Source organism: Phodopus roborovskii, unplaced genomic scaffold (genome assembly GCF_943737965.1).
Source record: "Phodopus roborovskii unplaced genomic scaffold, PHOROB, whole genome shotgun sequence".
Lineage (NCBI taxonomy): Eukaryota > Metazoa > Chordata > Mammalia > Rodentia > Cricetidae > Phodopus > Phodopus roborovskii.
The window spans coordinates 5,847,609-5,870,598 of NW_026126413.1; the positions used below are offsets into that span (position 1 = coordinate 5,847,609).

At 37.1% G+C, this 22,990-nt stretch overlaps 1 protein-coding gene across 2 annotated transcripts in view; it reads right to left on the reverse strand.

Moving 5' to 3' along the window:
• The window catches only part of Zfyve16 (zinc finger FYVE-type containing 16), a 46,678-nt gene that overhangs the window by 794 nt on the left and 22,894 nt on the right, over nt 1-22,990 (reverse strand). For both annotated transcript variants that reach the window (XM_051182967.1, XM_051182966.1), the window contains 11 exons: nt 22,173-22,545; nt 20,980-21,102; nt 19,891-20,046; nt 19,008-19,232; nt 16,972-17,054; nt 15,807-15,911; nt 15,299-15,446; nt 9,533-9,613; nt 4,955-5,117; nt 3,887-3,992; nt 2,943-3,110 (listed from right to left, as the gene is read on the reverse strand). In XM_051182967.1, coding sequence (XP_051038924.1) covers nt 2,943-3,110; nt 3,887-3,992; nt 4,955-5,117; nt 9,533-9,613; nt 15,299-15,446; nt 15,807-15,911; nt 16,972-17,054; nt 19,008-19,232; nt 19,891-20,046; nt 20,980-21,102; nt 22,173-22,545 — 1,731 coding nt within the window. The remainder of the gene's footprint in view (nt 1-2,942; nt 3,111-3,886; nt 3,993-4,954; nt 5,118-9,532; nt 9,614-15,298; nt 15,447-15,806; nt 15,912-16,971; nt 17,055-19,007; nt 19,233-19,890; nt 20,047-20,979; nt 21,103-22,172; nt 22,546-22,990) is intronic.

Consider the following 22,990-nt stretch of genomic DNA (forward strand, 5'->3'; position numbering starts at 1 on the left):
TAAAATAATGTTATTTTCAAAAGTATATTCTCGCATTTCTCTTATCTTTCCACTACATAAATTATAACATGTATTATAAATATTGTCACTGCTTTATACTTTAGATTTCAATTGAATACATAAGTAAAAAAAAAATCAGATTTTTTTTTTAATAATTAGAAATGCAGCTTAGATTGAATTAAAAATGAACTGAAAAATCAATTTAGGACAGGCAGTGGTGGCACACACCTTTAATCCCAGCACTTGGGAGGCAGAGGCAAGCAGATCTCTGTGAGTTCGAGGTTAGCCTGGTCTATAAGAGCTAGTTCCAGGACAGCTTCCAAAGCTACAGAGAAACCCTGTCTCAAAAACAAAAACAAAACAAAAAAAAAAAAAAAAAAAAAAAAAAAAAAAAAAAAAAAAAAGAAAGAAAGAAAGAAAGAATACTCAATTTAGTGTATTTCAAACTGTTACAATACTATGTTTGTGTGAGGTGTATGTGCGACTGTGTCTTTGTAGTTGTGTCTGTATGCAGTTGTGCAGCTGTATTCACCTGTGTGGGCACAAGTGAATCCAGAGGTTGGCTTTGGGTATTTTCCACTATGGTTCTCTGCTTTATTTATACAGTGTCTCTCAATGTTCCAGCTACACTGACTAACAGCAAGCCTCTGGATCTTCGTGTTTCTGTCCCCACAACACTAGGGTTAAAGGCTTGCACCATCACACCCAGTACTGATGTAGGTGCTGGGGTCCAGACTCATGCTTTATTACCTACTGAGCCATCTCCCAGGCCCTGCAACACTATTTAAGAGTTGCTGGTTGTTGGAGGCATATGCCTTTAATCCCAGCACTCAGGAGGCAGAGGCATGCAGATCTGGATGAATTCAAGGCCAGCCTGGTCTATAAGAGCTAGTTCCAGGACAGGCTCCAAAGCAATACAGAGAAACCCTGTCTCTAAAAACAAAACAAAACAAAACAAAACAAAAAAAAAGAGTTAATGTTACTGATGAATTGCATTTTATATATTTAACTATACAACGAAACAGTGTTTACTCAACCAACACTCATTGGAAGTTTCCTTGAAAAGGGTCTTACAATAAAGTAATGAAAACAAAACTCTTTCCAGTAGGAAGCTTGAGTATAACACACCTGGCTGAAAAACAAACTAACATATGAACCCCTGTTTAGAAAACCAGATTCTAAGGAAGAAACTTCCTTGAAAATCTCTACTGAATGTTCCAGCAAGAGTTACAAAATAAATATACCCAAGCAGAAACACACTAAGACATTCTGGATGAAAATAAATGGCTTTTCCCATGTAAGAAGAGCACTGTTCATTGCCAGTAGAGATGCATAGTAAGGTAACAGTGGGTGTCATATTGCACCTATCAAACTGTCAAAGTTCAAATGTTCCATTGGGCTTGAGACATAACATAGCGATATAGCACTTGCCTAGCAAGCACAAGGCCCTGGATTTGATTACACACTGAGAACTGTCAGAAAACGTGGAAACAGGCCTGTAACCCAGCTACTCAGGAGAGAAGGCAAGGGGGTCACAGGAGCAAGGTTTACCTGGGCTACAGGGTGAGGCCAAGGTCACTCTGCCTGAAATAAAAAACCAAGGGCTAGAAAAAAAACAGCTCTAAGATGGCCATCTGCCTTACATATAGGGGACCTGGGTCCAAGATCTCAGTGCCTACTTGGGGCAGTACGCTAAGTGCATACTTGGATCTGGACTCATTTTACGGTTATATTTATGCAAAAGCAAAGTACTGTCAAAGGTAATTACAATCAAAATATATCAAATAATATCTAATTAATTGCTGTCCACTTATTTAATCAAATATGACTACTATACAACCATTAAAAAGGGCTGGAGAACTAGCTCAGTGGTTAAGAGCACTGGTTGCTCTTCTACAGGTCCTGAATTCAATTCCCAGCAACAACATGGCTCTGATGCCCTCTTCTGGCATAATGGCATACATGCAAATAGAGTATTCATATACATTAAATCTTTAAAAAAGCATTACTAATATATAATCTTTGATATATTGAAAAGTATGGCAAATAAAACATTTTGAAGAGGAATGATAAAGGTTTTTATTACACATACACACTTGATTGTACATACATACAATCACAAAAAAATAGGTAATACTAATTGCAATAATTAAGGAGAGTCTGGGCACGAAGGAGTGTTTGGAAGGATAGAAAGAGATCTTTGCAGAGCTATGGCCTATCTCTGCTGGGACGCATCTACTTTGTAGTCTAGAGTTGACATTTCCAAGGCCCACAAAGTCCATGTTATACAAAATGACTGCTGTTCCTTGGAAACATTTAATGAAATGGTGTTTGAGTGCATGTGTATACTTTCAGATTTTTTAAATTTTGAGACATGTAAATTTAATCAGAATAAATCTCAAAGCCTATGAAAAAGAAAATTACAGATCTGCAGTCCACCATGTTGAATGAAAAGGATTGCACTGGCTCACGGCCACTCCCAGTCGGCCACAGTAGCAGCTTCTCACTATAAGAGATGGATTGTGGGGGAAACTCTACAACCTGCGATGCCAAAGACAGTCACTCTCTGACTTCAGTTAGAGAGTAGCAGAGGCAACACATGTGAAGGATGCGACAACTTGTGGCTTAGGGCTGCGAGGGCAGCACAGCACAGTGGTAGAACACTCACCTAGTGGTAAGGCCTTGGGTTCCATTGCCAGCACCACAAAATACAAACAAACAAAAAACCCATCAACAACAAAAACAGGAGACTCCCTTTTCTCCAAAGGTTGGGTATTTTAACATAATTCATATCACTTTCAGGACTATCAAGTACAGCCCTTGCGGACAAGCCTGAAAATGTGAGCTTAGTCCCTACAACTCACATGACAGGAGAGAGCTGACTTCCACACATGCGCACAGCACACATGCCCCACAGAAAAGCATGTTTATACATGTCTTACCATATCAGTGTCGACGGAAACTCTGAGTCCAATTCTGTTCATTCTGTTACTCTTCAGAGTTCTCAGGTGAGGGCATAGGGCGGCACTACAAGCCATGGCTATTTCTTTTGCAAACTGGTAACTAGCTGATAAAACAGATGCATCTTGGTCCTTTAGGAAGTAGAACACCTGAAAAGAGTTAAATTAAAAAAGAAGTCATGATTATGATTATGAAGGCAACAATTATTGCTTTCAAGTCAACTTTAATAAAATTCCAACATCAGATCTTCAAAATCACTGGCTGAGAGCATTCTGTACCTACAGCCTGGATCTGTATGATAAATAAAAATCTAAAACCAGAGATTACGGATTATGGGAATGGCTGGGCTATTTCTGTCCAAAGTTGACTTGTATCACATCTGTGTGGAATTAGATCAGACAAAGAAACAATGCTCTGTGACTGCTACATCCTCTACAGTCTGTCCGTTCTGCACATGTGAGGTCACAAAGACGACATAGGAAAGACAGACGTGGAACTGCCAGGCTGCAGCCTCACAGTCTCTTAAAAAACGTCAATGTGCAAAAACGGTTTACACATGAGTGCCAATTATAAGCTGGTGTCAATAAAATCTTTTACTGTAACATAAAAAAATAATAAAGTAAAATAACAGTATAAAATGGCAATTTTTCAAAATGTAACTATTAGCTGTCAGGAAGTACTATCAAGATGAAGGCTTAAATAAGTGTATGTAAATTCAAATCTGGGATGGGGAAGATTCTGGATGGGAAGGTACAATAAGCTAATCCTAAATATCCATTCGGCTGAGTATGGTATTCTCTCTCTCTCTCTCTCTCTCTCTCTCTCTCTCTCTCTCTCTCTCTCTCTCCTACGCATGCACATGCATGCACACTCACAAAGACTATCCTAAATACAGCATGTGAAGGAAAGACATCTTTCTCTATACCTCAGTGCATTTCACAGTCTTGTCTTCAGTTTCAAAATCTGTTTCCAGTTTAATTTTTTCACTTGGAAATCCTTCTAATGATATTCCATCTATTGCACTGACAACACTACGTAATAAAGAGGAATACAATACAGTTAGTATAACAGTGCTTTCTGTAAAATTATTAAACTTGGAAAATGAGACGAGAAAGTCAAAGTTTTACATTTAAATCAACAACAAATATCTCAATTATATATAAATAATTACTAGTCATGATTCCTTGATTATATAATAATCTTTTATTTAGTAAATTATATCTCCTTTTTCATATGTCCAATTCAGACCCAGGTTTAAAAGGCTTTAGTTTATTAACAGAAAAGTATCTTACAAATTCAGAACTGTTTTCTGGGGTTGAAGTTATAGCTCACTGTCAGAGTGCCTACCCTGCATGCAGACAGCTCTGGGTTTGATCCCCAGCACCACAAACCTTCAACCCTAGCACTGAAGAGGTCAAAGCAAGACAATTTAAAGTTTAAGGCCATCCTGGGCCACATATTGAGTTCAAGTCCAGCCTGGGCTACACGGCGAGATCTTAATCTTATTTCAAAAGTCTATTTTGGAATCCTTTTCTTCTTTCTTCTAGATTCCTTAACCCATCTCCAGAAACGAGAGAGTGTGGACAACTGAAAAGAAGGACTTAGCAGTGCTGACTGGTAAGGCCTCTAACACACGTACTATTAATTCTAGCTAACACTTATAAGGAATTAACAGAATTCAATAATCAAAAGGAAATCCTTATTTACTTGACAAAAATGTGTACCATATATTAGAAAAGACATTTTGCCTTTTCTTAGCCCTGGTAGAAAACCACCTAACTGATATTTTAAAATCAACATTCATTATAGCTCCCTGCCCAAGAAAACTTAGGAATCTGGTTAGTTACATGTTTGAGAAAAATACTGTATTAACTGGAAAAGAAACATTAAAATTAATGCATAATTCTGTACTCATTCAAAAAATATCTCATGTAGTGAAAGAATGTTTTTATCCTTCTCCTTCTCCTTGCATCAAGTAACAAGAAATTCCTACCCTTTATTCTTCTTTTCTTCCGAATCCACCCAACAGATGTCCACATACTCTCTTAGGTCTACTGCATCAACTTTCCCGCAAGGAATCTTAAAGTCCTTTTGCTCTCGTAAAGCCAGCCGTAAGCCATCCATGGTCTCTGGAGTTATTTGTACCATTAAGCCATCTAGAAATGAGAGTTATACTTCATACTGAGTTTGCCAAATTTAACTATGTGTGCCAAGTAACAGAATTTATTATTAAAACATGTTTGGTACAAGATACAAGTTTTAAATATCCTCTGCTAACCATTTAAATGTTTGTTTTTCCCTAGGAAAATAAAACTATTTCGTAAAGTTGAGAATTATTTTTAAGGTTATGCAAAGACAGTGAGTTATTCTCCTTACTAACAGCACAGCAAAAATGCCATACACCCTAGTTAATTAGGATTTATCCTAGATGAAAAGATGATCTGGCATATACAAATCAAACACCACTTCAACTTAAGGACAAAAACCATGTATCAATCACCTCGCAGGAAAAAACACCGGATAGAATTCAACATTCATTCATGAAAAAAAAAAAAAAAAAAAAAAAAAAAGAAAAAGAAAAAAAGAAAAGCAACCTCAACAAATTAGGTTTAGAAGGAATATACCTTAAAACAAAAACTGCAATATAGGATAAACCCATGGGTTACAACACAATAAAAGGGTTTTTGAAAAGCTGAGACCATTTCCTTTAAGATCAGGAACAAAACAAGGATGGCCCTTTTACTCTTAACACACTACTGTAGTTGGCCAGACACTACGTTGGGAGGAAGCAAGAAAGGGCATTCAAACAGGGAAGAGGAAGTCAAATCATTCCTGTTCACAAATTGTATGAGTCTAGCAAAAATCAGTTAAAACTGATTTTGAAAGCAAAATCAAGTTACAAAATAAACAGCAAGCTTATATACATAACAAGCATGCTTACAAAGAAATCCAGATAGCAATTTCTCTCATAACAGCAAAAATTGGAAAAAACTTAATGGAGGAAGCAGATGATTTCTACAGTGAAAATGACAACAATGAAAGACTTGGCACAGGGAAGTGGAGACGTGGCCATGTTTGTGAATTAGAAGGACTGATACAGTCAAAACACTGATGTTATCCAGAACAATCACATATTCAAAATAATCTCCATCTAAATGCCAAGGCATCCTTCACCAAGGGAAACAAATTCCCAACCCTAAGACTCCCAGGAAAGCAGAAAAGACCCAGAATAACAAAAAGCCATCACCCTTGAGAAGGGAGGCTGAGGTATCTTACTACCTCATCACTCTCCACACACTATGAAGCTATAGTAATCTGAACAGCACAATATGAACATCAACGACCACACACACACACACACACACACACACACACACACACACACACTCACTCACTCACTCACTCACTCACACACACCACCCAACAGAGCAAAATAGAAAACTCAAAATTCACCATTTAAGCCAGTTGATTTTCAACAATGGGGGCCAAAATAGTCACTGTAGAAAAGACAAAGGTCTCAATAAATGGTGCTATAAAATGATTATCCACCCAGCACAAAGAAGAATGAATACTAAGACCCTATCTCTCACCATGTACAAAATCTCCTCAAATGAACCAAAGGCCAGGTACAAGACAAAGTTACTGGAATAAAACACAGGGAAAATTTAAAACATATGCATAGATGGAACTTTCTCTCTCTTTGCATTTCTTGTAAGAAATACAAAGGGTGTGGGGGCACATGCCTGTAACACTAATATTCAGGGGAAGAAAGTCCCAGCGCTCTGGAGGCAGATGTGGGGGGGGAAATAACAGGCTTAAGGCTAGTCTGAACTACAGACTGAGACTTTGGCTAATAATTTCACAGATGTTTTGAAGACATTTCTTTAAAGAACTTTTACAAATGTCCAAGAAATATATGGGGGAAAAATTAGCAACACTACAGTGAAATGCAAATCAAAACCACCACATTTTCTCATTCTGGTCAGAATGTCTATAATAAAAAACAATAAAACAAAAGCTGTGGGAACCAGAGAGACGGCTCAGGAGTTAGAGTGATGGGAGATGCCATTATGTATATATGTTTCTCATACTGGTTAATAATAAAGCACTGTTGGCCAATAGGAAAGGAAGATAGGAGGGACTAGGAGACAAGGAGGAAATAGGAAGTAGGAAGGAGGAGTCAAGATGGAGAGTCTGGAGAGAGCTGGACGCCAGCCGCCTCCCCGGTAAGAGAAGGCCATGTGAAAATACATAGATCAGCAGAAATGGGTTAATAATTAAAGGCAGAGCTAGCCGATAAGAAACAAGTAACAGGGCCAACAGCATTGTATCAAATACAGAGTCTCTGTGTATTATTTGGGGCTGGCGCGGTAGCAGGACAAGACCGGGCGGCGGGCGGGAAAACAGTACTCGTTACATTAGAGTACTAGTTGTGTTCTTCCAGAGGACCCAGGTTCAAGTGCCAGCACCCACACGGCTGTTTAAAACCTCTGTAATCCAGTTCCAGGGTATCCTATGCCCTCTTCTGGCCTCCATGGCCACTATACATGAAAATAAGATGATAGTAAAGAGGCAGAGAAATGAGAATTTGTCCATCTACTTATGTATTTATTCTATTTATTTATTCACTTATTCACTTATTTTGTGGTACCGGGAATTGGCCAGGGCTTCAGCACATGCCAAGCCATTACTCTTAGCACTGAGCTACATTCCCAACTAGATAAAGGGAGACTCTATTTTGCTGACAGGAACGTAAATTAGTACAGTGTAAGAAGGCCTCAACAAGCCAAAATTATGACAAAACTATTCGCCTACTGGGTGTACCCCAAATGAAATTAAACAACTGACCAGAGATAAACTAGACATGATGGCTAAGGTCTGTGACCCAAGCACTCAGGAGGCACAGGCAGCAGGGTTGAGAATTTGAGCTCAGCAAGAGCTACACAGTGATCCCAGGCTAGCCTAAGATAGTAAGAGATCTGAATGTTCTCTGATGTTCCCCACAAAAGAAACAATAAAAACAAAGACAAAAAAAAGATACTTCCACATCCTCTTATTGTAATACTGTTGTTAACAGCCACAATATTAGATCAACCAAGGTGTTTATCAACAGAGGAATGAACAAGAATATAAAGACACAATGGAGTATTAGTCAGCAAGATGAAAAATAGCAATGTGGATGGAACTGGAGGTCAGATATTAGATTAAGTGCACAATCACAGAGAGACAAACATCACTTTGTTTCAGGCATACGCAGATAACATAATAAAAGAGTTATTTTCACATTAAAAAAAAGAATAAAGTAAAACAGAGGCTCCTAAAAGTTAGGAAGGGTAGAAGTAAGCCAGAAAAAAGACACCATAACACAGCTATACATCAAGAGTGTCGAACATTCACAAAGGCAACTAAAATTCATAATTTACACTAAAAAGAACTTGCAGAGGAATCTCAAGTCTGTCAACACAAAATAGCAAGGGTTTAAATAGAAACAGTAATTACCCTGATTTGACCATTATACATTCTATATATGTTCCAAATTATCAAAATGTCCTCTTCATAAATCAAAGCAATTATTATCTGTTAAACAGGAAAGAGGGGAACCTACAATATGTAACATTATAAACTACAAAGCAGTTTTAAAAGACAATCAATATAAAATAGGCAAAAGTTGTAAATGAGCATCTCACAAATAAAATATGTATTCTACAAATATGAAATAAGACATCCTATGTGGCATAAATAAGACACATGCTTATAAAATGATCATATTCAGAAACAACTAAAACATTGACAAAGTTAAGCAGACTAATAATACCATGTCTAGAGACTATGTAGACTAGAGAAGAGCTTGACAGCCTCATGCTAATAAGGAATGGTACAATCACTTTGCAAAACCATTTGGAAATATTCTGGGAAACTGAACATTTACCAATCTAACTGACTCAGGAATCCCAATCTCAGATATATATCAGCAATACTGTTTGTCATAATAAAAATAAGAAACAATCTAGAAGTTCATGGTCAGATGGACAAATAATCACATATTCACAAAATATTTAATAGTACCAAAGTTGAACAAGTTACAGTTGCAGAATATGCATAAACCAGAAACATAAACAATGTACATATGTATATATAACTCTGTTCTTAATAAGTATAACTAATGTATTCTGTAAACAAACTCATGTAAGGAAATAATACACACAGTAGTCATCAATCTAGTAGCTAACTCTTGAGGAGAGGAGGGAGAAGGCTTAAGTAGACCCAACACTGTCGTGCGCTAGTTCTTGGCTAGGAGATAATTTCACAAAAGTTTGTGATACTGTTCTTAACAACTTACACTGTTCTTTTGTAAGCATCAAATATATTTTTTGTTTGGTTGGTTGGTTTTGTTTTGTTTTCATTTGGTTTGGTTTTTTGAGGCAAGGTCTCACTATGTAGACCAGGCTGGCCTCTAACTCAGAAATCTACTCACCTCTGCCTACCATGGGCCACCACACCTGCAAATATATTTCTTAAAGGTAAAGGAAAAATAACTTTACATTAAGACAATCAAAGATAAAGGTCATACCTTCAACTATGCTGGACTTGGCAAGAAATCCTGAGGATGTTTTCAGAGCACCGTTGAATACCACGAAACTTGCTCCTGTCACTGATAATGAATACGTTATATTTTAATCTGTTCATCTTATGATATACTTATTCCTCAAAATGTCCAGCTTGTACAGTTTAAATATTCAATATATTTTATGCTCATAACACATTAGAAATAGAATAAAAACAGGATTAAAATATTTTATAAAATAGTTTATATCTAATGATGGACTACTATATAATTTAAAATGCTTGTGTTTTTGTTAATGATGGTGTCATGAGTCAAATTCACTGGAGGTGAACACAAAATGTAGAAGTCTCTATGGAGTCCCCATAGGACAAAGTTAAAAATGAATGAAACCTTAGGGGTAGGGGATGAAGTTAAAGTGTTTTCCTATACAAGCATCAGGACCACCGTTAAGATCCCTAGAACCCACGTAAATCCTGACTGAATGTGGTGGTCTGCCTGAATTCCAGCCTGGGACTCCTCAGACCAAGCTGGCTAGCAAGACGAACCATATCAACAAGCTCTGAGTTTTACTGGGAGACCCCAACTCAGTGAACAGAGTAGAAAAGCAATGGAAGATGATTCCCCAACTCAAACTCAGGTCTCCACATGTACACCTACATATGTGCACCTAAAGACATGCGAAAACACGCATGCGTATAAACATCAGCACCACACACACATAAAAAATAGAAAAAGCAAATATAACTTTTGACACTATTTTCACCTCTGGAACAAAAAAATGTATGCATTCAAGGTTATTCATAACAGCATTTTTAGAGGTATCTGAGGAATGGTAGTCACTTATGATAGTAAGAAGCAGTTAAATGATACATAATTACAAAATGGAAAATTACAGAGACATGAAAGTTCTTTACTAACATAGAATAATCTCCAGGAAGTGTTAATAACAACAAAGCAAGGGGCACAATGAAATGTTTTACAAGTTATCTGAAAAAGTGGGGGGAAGACATCTTGAGTGTATGCACACCCAAGCACTTGCTTGAATATATACATTACACAAACAAGTCTCTGGAGAGATATACAAGAAAGTATACTGGTTTGTTACTTTGTAAGAGGATGACTAGATGGTTGAGAGAATATCCTTTTCACCACAATATAAATACAAATAGCCTGAATCTTACCACATATATATGTCCCCATTAACAAATAAATACTTAAAAATAATACTTAAAACTTCCTAATTTTAGGGGCCATGAAGATGGGTCAGTCAGTATAGTTCTTGCTAGATAGGAATGTGAACATGAGTTCAGGTTCCCAGCCTTCAGGTAAAGATGGAATGTGGCGGCCACAACTGTAATCCCAGCACTGTGGAGGTGGAGAAAGGAAGATCCCAGGGGCGTGTTAGCAAGTGTTGTGGGATGTGTACACTGTGTGAAGGTTCAATGCTGTGACCGGTATAAAAAAAAAAAGCTGAATGCCCAATAAATAGCTAAGCAGGAGGTAGAGGCAAGGTTTCCAGGAAGATAAAGGGAGAAGAGGAGGAACCTAGGCAAGAAAGGGACACCAGGAGACACGGAGAGGAAACAGAAGGTGCAAGATGGAAGAGAGGCTGGCTGCTGATCAGAAACTAATACTATATATGGTGTCCAACGTGGGAATTGAATATCCTAACACAGGGTTTGAGAAGTTCTGGACATGGCTTCTTAGTCCCACAGTCTCTTAGGCAGGCTGATGCTTGTTGCATACAGAGGAGGAGCTCCTGACTGCTGCCTGTGGGCTTGAGCCAGCTGTCATGCCATGTGAACTGCACTGCTGGCAGACTGGCCCTTTAAGGCTTGGCTCAGGTGCTCAGAGAATGCTGCAGACCTGAGAAAGACAAGTCCATACACATATGCACATGCATACGCACAGAGTCTCACACACTCTAAAAATAATAGTTTAAAAATAAAAAGTATTTAAATAGAGAGTGAAGTAATATAAAAAAGAATGAAATATAATATATAGAGTGGACCTTTTATGGAACTTAGTTAATTTAAAAAAATTTAAACACTAACGAACAGAGAATGGCAGCTGCTGAGAGACACTGGGTTATAAAAGGAACTGGTAAATCAAACCAGCCTATATACCTTAGAGATGTCTTGGCTTCAGAATGGGGTTTTAAAAATGTGTTAGGTTGGGGTAGAGGCTGTGCTTTTGTTCCACATGACACACAAAGCTATTGATTCCTTCTAAGTTGACACAGATCAGATTTGCCCAGGGGAAACCTCCATAGAATCTTGGCTACAGACAAGAGGGAGAAAGACAGAAAGGACTACAAGACAGGTAATATGTATGCTGATCCCTCTGCACAGAAACATCTGAGACTGGATGAAACATAATAAATCTTGTTGGCTACAGAGTCCTCGTGACTTATTATTATTGCATGCCATCCTTTCATATGGAATGGTTAGAGATTTATATTACAGTTAGTTATGTAATCCAAATTGACTTATAAAGTTGACAGATGCCTTTTACCTACTCAAACATAAGACAGAAAATAATCTTCAACTGACTTGTGCACAGCACATATTCCATACTTGTGTTAATGCGGATGTTACCTTTAAAAGTTCAAGTTTTTAGAAAAAAAAAAAAAAAAGGAAAAAGAAAAAGACCAGACATCAATAAAGTAGCCCAGTGATCCAGCCTCTCAGAATGCCTCTGTTGCAGTTTCCTCAAAATTCTTCATCCAGAACAACTTCAAAGCTGCTAGCTGAGAAGTCCAGACTCAAAGACTCCAGTCAAGACTTCAGATAAGCTCCACACTTGCCAATCACACAGAGACTAAACAAAAACAATACAACTAGCTCTCACAGGACATGGCTATTGTCCCAATTTCCTTAGGGTCCTGTAAAGACACCACTGCCCTCAAACAACAGGAAACAATTTCAAGAATACAACACCCATATTCCCAAGAGGTGGGGTGGGTAGTTTTTGGTCATTAGGTGGATTATGAAAGTTTGTCATTGTGTAGAGGGGTGGTTGCAAGTTGTTACTGATCATGGGCAGGGGAAAAAAACTAAATAAAGCTTAGATTCAGAGATCTTGTTCTGAAAAGAAAAAAGGGGACACAGGAACAATAGGATAAAATGACAGATTACTACATCGACTTTTAAACTAAAAAGGCAACTACTAGTCTTAAACATTTCACATTGGTATGGATTTTTGTATACTGATACAAATTTAAGGTTATTTTTGTTTTACTGAATATATGTTTCTACTCTCTTTTAAGGTATGATACCTATACAGCTCATTACAAATATAATGTAAAGTCCTAGTCCATAAAGGCTATTATTACAAATGGTTTAAGATAATTAAGAAATGTAGGTCAGTAGTTAGTTATCAATAATCAAACTTGTCATGCTAGGTATGTTTTCAAGGTCAAACAGAGATATATTTTAGATAGACAGATATATTTTAGACAGATAGATGGTCTTCAAACACTTCAAAGACCTACAGAATATGACATTTAAAATGTTTTAATAACACAAGGCTTTTCATGACAGTGAGACACATCTGCTCCTGTCAGCGCCAATGTACTTCAGAGAAGATGATGGGCATCAAAGATACTCTTACATGAAGTTTGTTTACTGTATGGCAAAAGTTATCCAACTGGGCAAGAAACTGTCCTTGCCTCGACTATTGAAAGTATGGTGTCCAAACTGGACAAGAAACACAAAAGAAAGTGAGTACCAAACTTTGCCAAGACAAGGCAGGACAGTCCTTCAAATTTCTTGCTTCACAGAAATGTCTGTCAGATATTCTAGGCCTGTAAGCCAAAGATGGATGTTCTAATATTACAGAAAAACCTTGGGTGGCTATCCAGGCAGTCAGCTGTCTCTGTCTTTTCTATAGTTTTGGAAGTTTCTTGCCTGTTCTTCCTCTCAAATCAGGTAATATTATATCCTTCTTGGATCTTCAATGGGGTTAAAGACTAGATAGTTATAGTTATAGTTTTCCTTGATACCAAATCCAAAAAAAGAAATGTACATAAAAGCTGTAAAGTTTACATAGAAACTTAAGTTGTTTATATAAAAAGATGTTTTAAGGTCTAAAAATATATTTTTAGGATGGTAATACAACATGAGATTTAGTTCTGAAACTATGGACTCACTAAGATAGGATAGATAGTAAAGTGCTTTGTCTGAATTTACCAAATATAAATGGACTGGACATGGCTAATGTAATTCTTACCTGATAATTTTTCTTACTGTATATATTTTTACAGTGTTATCATTAAAACTTTTCCTTTTTATTTAGAAAAGAGGGGAAATGCTGTGGGATATTTGTACACTGTGTGAAGGTGCATTGCTGTGATTGGTGTAATAAAAAGCTGAACAGCCAATAGCCAGGTGGATGTAGATGCGAGATTTCCAGGGAAAAAAAGGAAGAGGAAGAAGAATCTAGGCACATAAGGGATGGCAGGAGACACTGAGAGGAAACAGAAATGCAAGATGAAAGACAGGCTGGAAGCCAAGAATTAAGTCTAAGTGAACTAGGAAGCTCAGCAAGACCCTAGTTAGAAAACTAAGATGGTGAGAGCTGAAAATATCTATGTCAATCTCTGACCTCCATGTGCATACATGTATATGCATCTGCATGTACACACACACACAAAGAGTTCTTAAATTTTAATGGCAAAAATGTCAGTTAATTGTAAGTAAAAAAGCAAAGTATTAAAGTATAAACATCAAGTATAAACAATGCATAAACTATTATTAAGAAACAGAAAATACAGTAAAATGTCAACAGTGGCCTTACTTTGTGTTCTCGTTCTCTCTCTCTCTCTCTCTCTCTCTCTCTGTGTGTGTGTGTGTGTGTGTGTGTGTGTGTGTGTGTGTGTGTGTTGTATGACACATATACCCTCTGAGTTCAGAAGAGGGCAGGGCATCAGATACCCTGCGCTAGAGCTACAGGAAGTTATAAGCAGCCTGATACAGAACAAAAGTGTGTCCCCTGCAAGAGCAGCACATGCTCTTAACTGATGAACTCTCTCTCTAGCCCTAAAAGATTAATTTTTATATTTAATTAGGTATACGTGGGGAGGCACATGAATGTAGTTGCCCACAGAGGCATCAGATCCCCTGGAGCTATAGTTACAGATAGCTGTGAGCTCAGGACTCTGCAAGAGAAGCAGCTACTCTTAACTACTGAGTCATCACTCCAGCCCCCACTTTTTCACTGATTTTCAAAACATTATCATTGCAACTGGAAAAAAGTTATTAGCAATGAGAGCATCAGGCTATTTTAATGCCATCCTGAAATAATGTGCTATCTTATGAACCACCTACGTTCACTGAACTTTAGTTTGCCAGGCCTTTCACCGAAGTCTGGTAATGGCAGCAGCCAGAGCTGAGGATAATGTCACAGGGGCTGCTCATTCCACCTTCCCTTTTCCCCAGCCTCTTAGCTTTGTAAGTCATCCTTCATCCTTGTCTGCCTTGTGCCCTCCCAAACAACAGGAGCTGAGCAGAGACTGAACAAATGTAAAAACATCCCATCCAAAGAGAAACTACAGAAAAGAAGATTCTCACACTATGGGATACATCTGGAATAGACTTCCAAATCTTTACATTTAATGTAGGCAGAAATAAAAGCACAAAACAGAAGCAATTTTTCAATCTATTATTTTTGAAGCTGAAATGTTAAGCAAATCACTCCATCACTAACTCAGGAAGTAAGTTAAGGGATCTATTTCTTTAGGAGGGATCTCTTAAGTAGGGCTTCCTAAATTACCTTTTCTTGGCTGGCCAGTGGCGCTATTGGCCTGAGTTTGGTAAACCCCATCACTTTGTACACACACCAGATGAGAATCCGCTTCTGTGCTAAAACTAGCTCCAATGCTGATGACATGCTCATTAGAAGAATTTATTACCTTCATTACCTGAGGGAAAAAAACCCACCATATTTGTTAAGAAATATTTTGAACACTTACGTCTAGTCTAGAAGTTGTATTATTTATCAACTTCATAATTACCAAGCTTTGGTCTGAAAAACTCCTTGGGAATGTGACCAAAAAAATAATAAATAAATAAAATCTCAATTAATAGATGAAACAATAAAGAAAACGGTTGAAAAAAACAGGATCAAGCAAATTCTCAATGAACCAATTATAAAAATTTAAAAACATATTCTTATTATAAAGTAGATTATTTTCATTCAAAACAACAACAGCAGCAAAATGCAGTCTCAGCAACTCCACTGTTGAACTGTCTTTAGAGCTGGGTAGAGCAAGTACACTTACATCATTGTACTTTTTCCGAGGTATTTTTATACAGCTTTTTCCCATTTCCATATGAATCAACAGCTGATCGATGTTATGCAATGTATACTGGTAATTTCGAAGATCCTACATAAAATGATCACAGTTCCATCAACATTTACCCATACACTAAACAGTTCCATTGTATCTGTAGTTTAAGCCTTCTGACACAGTCCTATCAAAATGCTACCCAGAAACAGCCCCAACTTGAAAAACAAAACACCTCCCATAAAAACCCCACAACTAACTCTTCCAACCACTACTCAAAAGTAACAAATATTCTCAGAAAGAAATCTACACTTTACTTTCCTTTTACAGCTTTCCCCAAACAGCAAAAGTGCTCCCAAAGGCTCAGATGTTAAAGGTTTGTTCACATCTCATGGTGCTAAGGGGCCTGGGTAGAATGTCTAGGAGGTGAGGCCTGGGATTCTGGAGGCATGCCCATGTAGGGGATTTTAACCCTCTCAGTTCCCATCTTTGCTTCCCTCGAGCACTGTAAGAGTGCCTTCTTCCACCATGCCGCCACATGCCCAAAACAACACAGCCAAGTGACCTGGGACTAAATGTTCCGAAGTTAGAAGCAACCGCAAACCACTCTATTTACAAGGATTATCTCCTATATTCTGAAACAGTAACAGACAACTGAGCGCCTTCAAGCTAGCTGTGAATGGGCAATTAAAAGTAGGTTTACTAAATACTTTCATATAGTAACAAGCAAATATAAAATGACAAAGTTATAGGTAAAAGGGAGCCTCAGATATCACCTTATCCAGGTTTTCTTACTACAAATGAAGACACCAAGATCATTATTAGTTCAAAACCACAAAGCTGATTTACTTTACTAACACTTTTATTAAAGTTCCATCAATTTCAGATTTGTGAAGAAGTCTACCTATTACCCTAGTACATAAAAACAACAGTAGAGCTAAGCAAAGGGCAGTCAGAGTTAGAAACACATAAATCAGGAGACATTGTATTCTAAAATGAAGCAGAGCTCATTTATGTTAAGTGGCTTAGGACTTATTACAAGTGAGTCTTCAAATACCAAACACTCCAAATTAAAATGGACAAATAAAACTAGGTGAAATATACTAAATAAGTTTAAAGAAACAGTACTTAAAAACAATACAATAGTTTAGTTACTTACAACAAGTAAGTTCATTATAGTGTGTCCTATTTCTCCAAAAAGAGGTTTTCTGCCTCTGATACTTGTTAGAGGAGCAGGATACGCTGCATATAAAAAAGGATAATTGGTCACTATCAGCAATCACAGAAAGTCCTAAGTTTATTATATTTAATTTTAATTTCAAACAAACTACATATAAACCTGTGGTGATGTTTTGTTTATGATCTAACAAATAAAGCTTGCCTGAAGATCAGAGTGCAAAGCTAGCCACACTACTTAGCCACAGAGGTCAGGCAGTAGAGGCACAGGCCATTAATCCCAGCACTTGGGAGACAAGCAGACGGATCTCTGTTAGTTCAAGGCCATCCTGGGCTACAAGAGATTGAATCTGTCTAAAAGAGAAACAGAGCTCACACAAAGATGATCCCAACACTTAGGAGGTGGAGACAGAAGAGGATAGGGCTAGGTGGAGAGAGAAATATAAGTGGGAGGAGGCAGGAGCTCATGGCAGTCTGAGTAGCAATCAAAAGACAGGATCTGAGCATTGGGAAAGGTAAGAACTCTCTAGTGGCTGACCACTTTGCTTCTCTGATTTTTCAGCTTTCACTCTCTGATAGCTGACTCTGAGTTTTTATTATTAATACCAATTAGAATTTGTGCTACAAATACCGCTCAGTCAGTATCAGAGAAAAGTAAAAGATGCTTATGTATCTGCGAGATGCTACACTAACTGGTAACCTTTCATGAACTGCCTCATTTAAATCCTACAACGAAGATGTCCAAACCTACTGACAGACAAGAAAATTGAGACAAAGATAAAGTTGTTCATTTAACTGTGGAAAAAAGATTTGAAAATAGGCCTGCCTTTCTGATTTCAAGGTATTTAATGTTTTTGTTTCCATAAAATTTCCATTGAAAAATTTACAATAATTGCTTTGACCCCCTATAAAATTTTCTAATTTAAAGACAAATAGGAAAAAAAAAAAAACAAAACACATTTTGATGTTTCTTCCTGTGGTGTTGGCCTTGTACATGCTAGGTCAATACTATACCACTGAACCATAACCCTAGTCCCCAAATTAGAGGCTTTAAAAACATTTAGTCAATATTAAATTGTGGCGATTCAGAAGTGGCAGTATATTTTTATACTTCTTAGGTCATGATGATAAAAGGAGCATAAAGAGTCAAGGGATCTAGTGCAGAAAAGGGGGACAGACAAGGCCTTGTCCAATATCTACCTTCTTATTAGGGGACACACTATAAAAATAACCATATACCATTATAATAGAGTTAGACTCTTCAGCTATGTCAAAAGCAGACATGCAAATACACACAGAAGCATGTATCTAGGTGATACATTCTATAGCACTTTTGAGTAATTAGCTAACCATTAGGAATATGAAAATCAAGTGAGGTAGGTAAAACCTAGGAAGATGGCAACCACCATCTTCTAACCCACTGTCTCTAAAAGTCATCAACCCTTGACTACCTCAGCAGGTGTACAATAGTACTACACCTAAGAAGCACTTCCTGCATTTATGATGCAAGCATGGGGGAGGGGGCACACTAAAACACACACATTTATTTGCCCAATATGTACTGAAAACAAAACTCTCAATAATACATAATTTTGAAAAAAAAGTTAACAAAAGTAATAATGTAAAGAACTTTGCTTTTCTTCTGAAATAGGAAAGTATGGTGGTGCATACCCGTAGTGTGAGCTCTTGGGAGTGAGGCAGGAGAATCAGGAGTTCAAGGTCATTATCAGCTATCCGCTTCAAGTGATCTGAGGGCTAAGAGTGGCCACAGCTACACAACACCCTGTCTCAAAAGATTTACATTTAAATTTTAAGCTAAGATATATAATTTATGAGCACCCTGACAGTTCATGACACACCCTAATTTGATACAAGAGGATTATCTTGGAAATTAAAAAACCCACCAAATCACAAGTAGTTCTATTAATCTAGTAAAAATTGCTTAAATAATTTCCCTGAATCTATTGCTTCATCATCAGTATATCTAAAGACAGGACATCTTATTATCCTCAAACTTACCTTTGTATTCTGCTCCCAATCTCAACATTAAGCGCATAGGAAAAACCTTTGCCCAAGGAATCTCCAGTTTCTGGATGAGAATACCACAGAGAAAAGGACTCCTTGGTACTGGGAGATCGTCAAGCTTCTGAAAAGTAGGTGTAATAAACAGGAACCCTCCATGATCCTTGCTATTGAGAAAACTCTCAGTAAAGGTCAGACTGTCCAAGTTTTCTATGTACTTTCCTGGAAATAATTTATTAATAAAATAGTTTAAGTTGTTATATTATTATTTTTGATGAAACATTCTGAGTCTGAATGTCCCAATATAAATTTTCTTAAGTAAAAGCAATACAGTTTTTGCTTTGTTTTGTTTTTGTATTTCTACTCATAAAGAAGCCTCTATTTGGATTGGGGTATAGCTCTTTGGTAGAACGACATATCTTAAGGCCCTACATTCAAGACACAGCACCACAAAAAGATTAAGAAGGAGGAGAGGGAAGAGAAGACTCTGGTAAATACTATGCACAGAGTCAAGCTACTCCTGGGAAATGTAATAAAAATTTGAAAATGTTACCCGTCTTCTTGTTCTCCTTTGTGAATAGCAATAAGAAAAATCATCCCCCACATCTAGCACAGATGGTAAGTATACAGATACATTAAAAAAAAAAAAAAAATCAAGGAGGCAAAGGTATTTCCATCTTTAAAATGAAAAAACATCTATGTGGATACATTACATAAAACTCTAGATTTAAGGAAATTAATGGTAATTACGCCGTTTTTCAGAAACCATCAACTTTTTCACAAGATAAATCTTTAGTATAATTAGCATAGCTGAAACATAAATGTCTTTAACTACTTTATCCATCCCCTAGTCTCAATAGTTAAAAATAAAATAGTATACCTTTTAAAGCATCCTTGTATATGGTGATGAACAGTCTAAAGATGTCCTTAGGAACTGTATCCTCATTTGGCAAACATAGCAACAGGATAATAATTTCTGCCTGTCCCAAGCCATGCAATCCATTAGTTGAGAAGTACCAATATTTATCTGAGGCATCTTGAGGAATAATGACATAAAACTATAAATGTCATTTTTTTTAATTTAAAAACTAAACATTTCTTTTGAATAAAACACAATTTATCAAAATTTTTAAATTCTCTTCATAAAAACTTAATGTGTTTAGGATTCATATAAGAAAAGACTAAACAAAGACCTTTATAGGAGTCAAGTAATAACAGTAAGAAACTCTAAAGTAAAAGATGCACTAAAATGCTGGAAAGACTTGCATTTATTTCATTGAGGAAAAACAGATTAGTGCATTATTTGGTAGTAAAGATTATTTTTGAGGATGATTTATTTCCTTAATTTATGTTAATTAGGTCACATTATTGAATTTAAAAATGCCTTAAATGTGGTAGTCCAGCAAAGAGAAACAGAGGAAGGAAGATTACTGCAAGTCTGAGGCCTGCCTGGTCTACATAGTGAGTTCAGACCAGCCAGGGATATATATTGAGTCTCTGCCTCAAAAAGAAAGAAAAGAGAAAAAGTCTTTATTGTTACCAAATCATGACTCTATTTACCATAGTTCAAGTTATCTAAAAAGATAACAACCAACAGGAAGTTACATAGTAAACATCAAAATGTACTTCATCTGGGCGGGGAAGGCGGCATAGCAGCAGAATGCATAGCTCCCATACATGATGCCCTAGGCTGAATAACCATGGGAGATATGGGGAGAGAGGGAGAAGGAAAATGGACAAAACAAAAGCCCCTCAACTAAGATGAGCCTGCCTGTAATCCCAGCACTCCAGAGTAGAGAGGCAGGAGAGCCTCAAGTCTGAGGACAATCACCTATCTATCTAAAATTATATTCAATCACATTTGGCTGAAAAAATATTCAATCCTGTTTATTTTTCACTATGATCAATCAAAATATAACATGAAGATATAATTACTGAAAAATAATCAGAAAAATGAATCTCTACTTACAAGATACTAACTTGACATTCACAAGTAGGTTAGCATTTAGAACAAATGTGGCAGGAGGAAATCCTTCACCTTCAAGAAGCAAAATGATCTGCTCATGAGATGGGTGTTCTTGTACTACAGACACTAAAGAGCAGACATATATTAATCAGGGTAAATATCCTCTCAAATATGCTTACAATGAAAAAATATATAAATCTATAATAAACTGATCACATTTAAACAAAAACAAACATGTTTCTTGAAACCAATTACCACTCTGTTCCATAGTTACATACTCATTTTTACCTTCCTACCCACTAACACGGAACAAACAGATATATTCTGATCTGATATATATCAATTACCATTTATCTATATATTTGTGTACTTTTCAAGTTATAAAAAACACTTATCAAAAATGGATTCTATAGCCTGCCGAATGGCTTAGTGGGTTCAATTTCTTGGCTATGCCAGTTTGATTCCCTAGAACCTATGGTAGGAGGCGGCCTCACCCCACGAAGCTATCTTTGGATCTCTACAGACATGCTGTGGCATACACAGACACTCAACACACATCATACCCAGGCATCTACCCTGCGGAGCGACTCTGAGATGGGAGTTAACCACAGTATTCTCAGTTCATCTCATTTCATTTTTTACAAGAAAAATGGAGACCCAGTGAGATTAAATAGCATGCTTAAAGTCATACATGAAATAAGTAGCAAAATGATGACCTAAAGTTCCTGGTTTTGTCACTGAATTTAATGCTATTTCTTTGGGAACCATGCTTCATAAAAAAAATAAATAAAGTACAAAAGCTACAGTTAAACCCCAAATAGAAACATTTCTGATGTGTTTCCCTACTGTATTAGACTTTAATTCATCCCAAGTCAGAAACCCACATGCAATAAATGACTCAAAAGTTCAAATAGTTTCCTATTTATTTTGTCTAAGTAAGACTTTCTATAAACTAATCACCCCTTTTATAAACATAACAATAATGTTTAAGTGTAAAATGCATTTCTTGTACTATACACAAAATTAACTTTTAAAAAGGTTATTTTCCCCTGGGGTGGATATGGTAGCTCACATCTGTCCTCTCAAAGGCCTGGTCTACACGGCAATTTTCATGGCAGCAGCCACAGCTACATACACCTTGTCTCGAAAAACCAAAATGAAGATTTCTTTTCAACTTTAAGTAGCCACAATCCTACCTGATCCTTCTCCAGATGTGGCCAGAAGGGGAGGCAAAGCAACCTCACCCTCAGGTAGAAGACTAATCTGGGTACAGACATGAGTGGCAATGTCACACAATAGCCTGTAGTCTGAGACACTATCAGCAGGCAAACCAGGGTGGGCAGGTACAATAGCAGGAGATGGCTCCTCGCTGTCCACAAAAACATCATCTTCCAGTGAGAAAGGGCCAGGCATGGGCAAACCTTCAGTGCCTGTGCGCAGAGGCGGTTTTTCCACCGGTGTAACATGAGAAACAGGACTCTGAGTTATCTCAGTTCTTATAATATCTCCTATTTCATTTTTTGGTTTTTCCACTAGTGCAGAATGGGTATGATCCACTTTATTTATAATCTGTAAAATAGGAGAGAAAATAAATCAGTCTATATTCTCTGTTCAAGAATGAAATGTCCTCTATAACCAAATGTATTTTAATAAAAATAAATCAATATAAGCTCCTAAATTCTTCTCAAGTTGAATTTCCAAGAGACAGAGACCATCTGACTTCCGTGAAGTAAAGGGTATAACACATAAGGAGCACAGGGTTTAGTTAGTGACCAATGTAACTTATCTCACGTCTTTTTCCTTCTTTTAACAGTCAAACTGCCTGGAGGGACAGGGAGAAGGCTAAGGAGGGCAGCAGAGGGGTGGCTTGGAAGTGGAGTGGTGGAGAGTCCACAACAGCAACCACCCAGAAACAGCTTCTGCCAGTCACCTTGTTTTAGACTGTGCAGAATGTGTATTAAGAAGTCAGAGTGATAGATATGGTCTGTGTAAGCTTCTGTTTTTGTTGGAACAA